This window comes from Chenopodium quinoa, unplaced genomic scaffold (assembly GCF_001683475.1).
Source record: "Chenopodium quinoa cultivar QQ74 unplaced genomic scaffold, ASM168347v1, whole genome shotgun sequence".
Lineage (NCBI taxonomy): Eukaryota > Viridiplantae > Streptophyta > Magnoliopsida > Caryophyllales > Amaranthaceae > Chenopodium > Chenopodium quinoa.
In genome coordinates, this window is record NW_018743066.1 from 1,433,586 (window position 1) to 1,442,310 (window position 8,725).

Consider the following 8,725-nt stretch of genomic DNA (forward strand, 5'->3'; position numbering starts at 1 on the left):
ATAAAATAAAAGTTTTGATAGGTAGCAAAATTCAATTTGATGTGTTTGATAGGTAGCAAAAATCAATTTTTCCTAAACGTAATAACGCAAGTATGTTGGAATATCTACCTATACTTGCGACTTTTCGAGTAGTATTTAAAAACACAAACCACACATTACTCGTTTGCACATGTCATCACAAATCACTCATACGCTAATTCTACATGCCATCTTCTTTATCAAAAAATAATGTTCATGTCTTTATGCATTCGTAATTGCAAATTTAGGTAAGCATATTAAGAGATTCAATTACACCATAGTAAAATAAAGTCGTAGTCTTTTAATCTCCCAAACTTTATTTTTAAAAAAAAAAAAATGAGCTACTTAGTCTGCATTACATAAACATATAGAGTACAATAAAACAATGTCGACTCATACAACACAAATAAGCAACACATTACATGGAACGGGCCAAAAGGCTAATTTACATTAAATTGTTAGGGGTTAGTTAACTCCTAAAGTTCGTTGATGTATGTTCGGATTGTTTATATTATACGAAGTATTTTATTGTAGGAAAATTTGCAAATTGCAGCCATTTAAAGTTTGTAATTTGCAACCATTTAAAAAATAAATTGTAAATTGTAGCCCAAATTAATTTTTACATTGGTTTATGTGTCGAAAAATATTCCGTCAAAGTTTAAAGGGTCATTTTAGGCCTTAAGGAACCAAATTGAGCTCATGATTGGCAAAAAAAATCAACGCAACTGCCTAATTTTCACGGCAAAAAATAGTTGCATAAAAATCGATACATTTTTATAGCATCTAAAAAAGTGATTATATCATTCAAAATATAAGCATATTATTTTAAGTGTATCAAATATTGAGTCTGTAATAATTTATTGTAGATCGGGTCCATTATACAAGACCTGTTGTTTTAGACTTTAGTAAATACGATTGACCTTCTTTTATCACATCTACATTTTTAACAAAAATAATTTTTAATTTCCCTTATCACATTTCAACAACTTATTGCTTAATATGTCGTGCTCAAACAAGTGTTCAAATTATTTATTATGGGACAAAAGAAGTAATTAGTTTGGAATTTTTTTTTTTCCAGGGAAAATTATTTTGGAAATTAGACAATGCAAATTCTTGTTCGATCTAGATCATAACCCTTTTTTTTTCAGATCATTTAATATACAAGAAACAATTTCTAATTGTGGTATTTGACAATGTTATGACTTGGTAGTCAATCAATGAAACTTATGACCAGGTTAGCTCAATTTAGTAACTTAAAATCACATTTTATTATTCTTTAACAAACATGCTTCCAGATGAATATATGGAAAATAATACATAAATTTGCTCAAACTATAGCCAACCATTAGCTTCATCTCTAAGCAATTTGAAGCAAAACGTGATTTTTTGGATTTCTTATTAGTGAAATTGTGAATCGGATCACTTGAATTGAGACATATAAGTTCATATGAATCATATCTTCCATTTCACTTGCATAATTAAACCAATATTTTATGGCAGTAGTAGTTTTTTTCGTGGTATCCAATCAAACTCATATTGAAAGTCCAATGCAAACAAGCAAAAAATAATCATATGCGATCAAACTTTTCTCCAATACATGCCCATATAGATATTCGTAAATTTTTTAACTTAACGCTACACCAACTCAATTTTCATGAATAATTGAGCACAACTATAATTTTTAAGCACGGCAATCAACAGCAACATAACATGAGATATGCTAATGCTATTTATATAAATTAATTCGGAATAAAAAAAAATTGTGAGAATCATAAAGTCAAACGAGATATATATGTAATATAATTAAATACGTAATCAAACTCTGGCCATAAAAATAGAAAGAAATAGAGATGTATGCAAAAACTCTAAGCAAAGCACATTTGCACATGCATGCACAATCACAATTATACTTATGCTTTTGTAACTAAGCTTTGAATTATTGTATAGCAAATCTTCTACAATCATGCAAACATTGCGTTAACATATATTTGCAATCAGGTTTTGACCGAGCTTGTGATCAAGGATTATCTATTTAGATATTTTAGTGAATTTTGCCTCTTGCTTTTATTTAATTATTTTTTTTTTAACCTTTTGTAGTTAATGTCTAATATGTTTAATTTGACAATATTGAATTGGTATATATATGTTAAATTTACATATGGAGTAGTTATATTTTCAAATTTTGAAAACAAAGAGGGCTCAAATACTTTAATTCTCTAGCTTTTTTATTCTCTTGGTTATAGGCACAATAGCTACTAAGATTAAAAGATAAATAGAGCTAGAATAATAAATTTAAGGAAGGTAGTAACACATTACTCACATGAATGACATGATGATTTATTATACGTAGTTCTTAAGGTTTGTTCTGATTTACTAAACTCAGTTGAATTGAGCTGAAATGAGCTGAGCTGAACTGAATTGAATATTTTATGAGAGAAGAAAATTAAAAATTTAATTGAACAGAACTGATCTGAGTTGAACTGAACTGAACTGAACTGGAAATAAAGTGAAAAGAATAGACCTTTAGATTAAACATGGCTACTATGGAGTAGTTAATTTTATCAACTTAAGTTATAAAATGTATATTATAATAAGCTCATTAATTGATAATATACAATAAACGCCTTTGCTGAACATAATCAGTTTATTAATATTACTAAGTGTCTAACGAGTTGACTATCTATGTTATAAAATTAGCAGTCAAATAAATAAAATTACAGCAGTAGAAAAGTAAAGATGAAATTTCAAACAAAAAGCGTTGACAAGTACATCACAAAAGTGCTTGGCTAACGGCTAAGAAAACGACTAAGTAGGAAGTTTAAAAGAGTTTTCCACGTAACTAATTAAATTAGGCTAATAGCCATTGGTGAAACTAGTAGCTCAATCCAAGCTGTTAAATTGGCCAATTGACAATTATATTTTCTTGTTCACATCAAAAAGTCTTGGATATTCCTTTGCTTGGAATAACTAGATAGTGACAAAATCGAGTAATTAGTTATCTAACAAATATCTAGATTTTGAATGGTTACATTTAATATCTTAAATTGCCGTATTTATATTTGAATTCTTTGACATAGTAAAGTGATTAAATATTTTTAGGATAATGATACAGGTAGCCCTTAGGCTATGTATAAGCATTAAATATACTTCCTAAAATAGAATTAAGTTGGGAATTCATGACAAAATCACGCGCATGTTGGTATAATGAATGTTAATCTATCCTCGTTATTTTCCTTTTTAGCTTCTTAGGGCCTATTCTCATTGACTGAACTCAGTTGAACTGAACTGAACTGAGCTAAGCTGAACTAAACTGAACTGAATATTTTATAAGAGAAGGAAATTAGCAGATGAAATGAACTGAACTGAACTGAACTAAACTAAACTAAACTGAGCTGAACTGAACTGAACTGAACTGAATTTCAACGTAAGAGAACAAACCTTTATACATAACCATTGGGGCTATGTTTATCATTTTTTTTCTTATTTCAAAGCCATTATTACAGCTAACAATTATTTTATTGAACATGTTTAAGTGTGTGATTAATTACTTGATATTAAATCTAATGAAATAATTAATTAAATTGGTGTGCGTGTATTCTATGGCTTCATAACCATCTACCCTATATTAGCTTCATTCTCACTACTTTTCCCACATTCCAAATCACAAGAAGCACATTTTCCCCCTTTTAAAATTGCCATATGATCAAATCACATTAGATAATAGTACCTTGTTTGTCGGGGAAAAGCATAGTTTTGCTAGCTATCAAAATCTACATTTCTATAGGGTATAAGTTTAATTAATTGTCCAAGAAATTTATTCCCTCTCTTAATGTTCTAACCACAAATTTGTAAGCATTATTTAGCTCTACTTTACTCCTTGGATTGTGTTGGAACTAGTACCAATAATATATAGATCAAAGTTTAACATATAGTTTAATGACATTATTATGATTCTACTAATAATATATAGATACATATTGATACATAGAGTATACTAGTTAGATATTGATTGATATTATATTATTCCTACTTATATATGATATTATATAATTGATAATTACTTGGCATATTTTAGTAGGTTTGACGTATAAGGTCAAATATATTTTCCACAAACCAAATTTCTGGTTTATTATGACTAAGACCACTCCACTAATTGCTCAAGCCGCCTAAAATGCTTGAATTTATTTCCCTTTGCGTACAACTTATATGCATGCATGTGTTTTATCTCTTGCCTATATATACATAGTACACATAATTGTAAAAATCACAAAACATACATTCATCTTTTATCTTATAATAGCTCCTCTTAGAGCTTAAATTCCATCAACATTGTCTTTCTTATTCAAATTGTCGAGAAAATATGAAGTCATCCCTTAAGATTGCGCTTGTCTTAGCCGTTCTCATGGCCCTTCTCATCACTCTTTCCTCGGCACAAACCAAAAAAGAGAATAAGAAAAACGATAAGAAAAGTGAAGAATTAGAAAGATTTGATTCCTATAAAGGGTCGAGTAAGTTTCTCAATTCAAAGAAAAAACATCCATTTAGCCCATACAAAGTGATTGGTGGTACTTATGGTGCACGTGTCCGTTTGACATGTGATAAGTTCCCTAGGGTTTGTCATACTAAAGGAAGTCCAGGCCGCGATTGTTGTGGTAAGAGGTGTGTTAATGTCAAAACCGATAACCTAAATTGTGGAATGTGTGGACGAAAATGCAGATTTCCTGAGGTTTGTTGCAATGGGAGATGTATTAACCTTTGGTATGATAGAAAGAATTGTGGGGCTTGCAAGAACAAATGCAAGAAAGGGAGCTTTTGCTACTATGGCATGTGTAGCTATGCTTAAAATGATACAAGCATATATGAAGAAGATGAGGGCTAATTATCAAACACAACTATATCCTAGCTACATATCATATTTTGGTAAAGAATATGGATGCATATAATTAATTAATTAAGTTTTGATTAATGTTCATAATTTTCATACATGTTGGATATTAATTGATTTGTTAAATTGCTTGGAGCCAATAAAGGTGATCGATCGAGCTATTCTGGCTATTAGCTAGGTTGGTGGAAGCTCTAGCAAATAATTAAGATTGGTTATATTCTTTTTTCAGTTGTATTTACTTTATTATATTATATACTATGAATTAATTAAATAAATTTTTTATGTATACTATAGTTAACTATATTCTGTTAATGAAGTGTTGTTCAGTGTGATGTGTACTTGGTTAAGTAATAAAGTACTTCATTTTTTTTATTTTATTTTTTTGAAGCAAAAAGTACTTCTTTTATTTAAACATCTAAAAGTATTATTTATATATACTTCCTCTATTTAGAATTTGTTGTAACATTTTTATTTTTATACAAGTATATGTTTGTCAATTCATCGTTTCAAACATGTATATGCTTGTATATATAATTATCAAGGAAAATTAAACTAAAATAAAACTGATGTTTAAAATATATTTTGAGACACATCTAAAAGATTCTACGTGATTATGTTTTCATTAAGTGTAAATCACCAAAACTAATAAAAGTAAATTGTGTGCGTGAATATAATGTACGGAGTAAATCAAAAGTTGCAACTATTTCTAATCAGAGGAAATTCATAGTAACATTCAAGTTTATCATATCACAATTAGCTAGATTTAATATGACTACTTTGCTTCATTAATTGTGATTATCGATCGTATTAGCCATATTTTAGTCATTCCATATAACACCTATTAACTAGTTATCAACCACATTTTCACAAAATCTTTGATAAAACTGGCCAGCCAGGCAGCTAACATAGTCCATCGCTAACATCTAATACAATCAGCTAAAATTTACATGTGATAATAGCTAACCCCAAATTGCCAAACATAGCTAAAGGCACCTAAATGATAAATGAATTAGATTGTAATCATTCTAAATCAATTGAATTATCAACAAAAAAAATGCGATCCTCCGTTGACCTTTTGACCCTAAAAATTATTTTGTAATACAACTTTACGTTGACTATACGCCTTGGGTTGGAATTGATTTGGTATATACAATATTGTTTGTGAAATGTTATAAGGTGAAGCATTAACTAAATTATTAAATCACAAGATATATTATTAAAAAAATTAATTTTGGATCTAAAACCTAAGCTGTGATACCATGTTAGAATTTGGGAAAACTCCTCAACCTGGAGTGTGTACCATTGATTAATATATATAGGGGTTTACAAGAGTCGTAATCCTATTAATATTATCGTAAATATAATATCTATCAATTATTATATAGATATGCATTATTAACTTAAGTTTATATGTATCCAAAATATATTACGCCTATGTTTGGTCAACAAAAGATTGAAGCCATAATGTGTAATGCTAGTAATAATAAAAAAAATAAAAATAAAAATAAAAAAATAAAAAAAGAAAAAGAAAAAAAAAAGGTACATATATAGTGATGTAGAAGGGACCAAAAATGTGGTTTTTTCTTTGCTGCACAATAAAAACCATGAACCATAATGTGTAAAGCTAGTAATAATTATTAAAAATTAAAATTTATACTAGAATATTCTATTCTCATTGGTTTGGACACCATGTGTAACTGGTGCAGTTGCTCTTACTTTCTTCAAGTACCATATGCCTGCCCCAATTCCTACCCCTGCTATTGATGCTGCTGTCACCGTTCCTATCACACCACCACACAAATATTAGAATCATATATCTACGGGCAAATTGGGGCAGCTGACAATCTCCAACACGACATAACAACATAAAAAACAAAACATAAAACGGAGATGAAGCTAGTCATGGTAATTCAAATCGAATACAACACTAATTAACACAAATAATTCTTGTCCTAATCAAATTTGACACATGATATGATTACAATTATACCTATATATATGTGTGTGTATATATAAATTTTGGTAATATGTGAATAATACACTTTGTTTATCGAAATTGTGGCAATTTTAGTTTGAACCTAATAAGTAATTGAAAATTTTATAGTCGTCAATTGAAATATTTACCTGCAACGGCCTTAGTATGTCCACCATGTCTTTCAATTCGATGATCTGCCACAATCACAAATAGGCAACGCCCATGCTTAATGATATTAAGAGTTAGAAAATATATTTAATTTGTTGTGATACATATTTTATGTACGTTACTGTATTGGACATACCTTTACAATAAGTAGTGACATTTCTTTCTTCACACAAGCATAAGAAATCTTGGTTTGTGGTATTAAACCCACAAGTACCTCCTCCCTTAGCACGGTCCTGGCAACGAAGGCAGCTAGACGTGAGCGGGGTCTCAAAGTCGACTCTCACACCATACTCGGGCACTTGATCGTAGGGTCGCGAGGTGCCTAGGCCGCCAACACTCTTCCAATGTACACTAGTGTAAGTATCGCAATGCTTGAGCATCATCCTTAAGGATTCCGTTGCCTTAGGGTAGTAAGAGCAACAAGAGAGGTCTCTTAAGGCCTTATTGTTCGGGGCACATTGCGGGAAATGCCGGCATAGGTAGCTTGCGGGATCACACGTAGTGTCACAACGATCAGGGAACCTCTCGCAAAACATAGGCCTGAAATTTTGATAATCAATTGTAAATATTAACTATATATGTACTTCTCGTATTTGTTAATTTGACTATAATATTTTGACTTTTGCACTATTCACATGCTTAGTAATATGAAATTATACAGTAGGGAAACATGTACAATAATATGGAAATTGTTACATACTTTATTTTCTTTATGATATAATTTCAAATTATTAACTTATTTAACGTTCTGCAATGACACGTATAAAAGTCGAAACGCTGAAAAAAATAATTAAGATCAGTCGAAAATATAAGTAAGCCGCACCTAGGTTCCATGATGACCTTATCCGGGCTGCAATTGAAGAAGAGATACTCATTCTGGTTGGATAGAGACAAGTGTGTGCTGCTATCCAAGCTAAAGGGTCTAGTGGGCCGAAACCGGTCTTCATCCTTGCACTCCCACATAAGAGGGTCCGAGACCAAAATATGGGGATCCGAATAGCTAATGGACTTCACGGGGTACCGGCCTGAAGGGGTCCGGAGCTGGAGGACATCTCCGGAGCACATCAAGATGTGGCGGTAGTATGGACTACCGCACCCATCATCAATGGTTAGAGGGTAGTTAATTGGAATCCCTCCGCAGGATGACCTGCAGAGGGATGATTGAGAAGAGACTAACACAACTAAGGTTGTTAGTATTAAGAGAGTGAGTATTTGGGTTGTAGAATTTTTAGGGTGACTCATTTTGGTTGTTATTTGTGTGAAGGGCAAATTTTAGTTTAGTTTTTAATTTGGTGTGACAAAAAAGTTGGGAAGCATGAGTGTTATTGGGGTTTTGAGTCAAGTTTGAGAGTTAGAAGCAAAGAATCTTAGCACCATTATTAGTTAATAGTACTAAGAATTTGTGTTATATATTTGCTTTAGTTCTCTTTATTCACTTTTTTGTTCTTTGTTCTCTAGAATATATTGCATTGCGAATGTTTAAATTCTTTATTAATTTACGAACTTTTGTTGCTTTTGCTTTATTTTTGCCAGAAGTGAGCACATAATATAAGCAGCCTAGCTTTACATAACTTAGTAAGATTTGTATGGTGCGGTAAATTTCAATTACATTTGTAAAAAAACATTCATTAGATTCATTATTTCTACATAATTAAGGGCTTAAGCTTGTAGGGGAAACA

General features: G+C 30.7%; 2 protein-coding genes across 2 annotated transcripts; one reads left to right on the top strand and one right to left on the bottom strand.

Annotated features, from left to right (window-relative positions):
- The first annotated feature begins 4,301 nt into the window (after positions 1-4,301).
- On the top strand, positions 4,302-5,280 carry LOC110731108 (stigma-specific STIG1-like protein 1). Its single transcript, XM_021910946.1, has one exon. The coding sequence runs from the start codon at positions 4,379-4,381 to the stop codon at positions 4,859-4,861; it is 483 nt and encodes a 160-aa protein (XP_021766638.1). The 5' UTR covers positions 4,302-4,378; the 3' UTR covers positions 4,862-5,280.
- Positions 5,281-6,217: 937 nt separating this feature from the next.
- On the bottom strand, positions 6,218-8,392 carry LOC110731109. The gene is made up of 4 exons (XM_021910947.1): positions 7,870-8,392; positions 7,183-7,586; positions 7,028-7,072; positions 6,218-6,684 (listed from the first exon to the last, which is right to left on the bottom strand). The coding sequence occupies exons 1-4, from the start codon at positions 8,286-8,288 to the stop codon at positions 6,560-6,562; spliced, it is 993 nt and encodes a 330-aa protein (XP_021766639.1). The 5' UTR covers positions 8,289-8,392; the 3' UTR covers positions 6,218-6,559.
- Between the last annotated feature and the right edge of the window lie 333 nt (positions 8,393-8,725).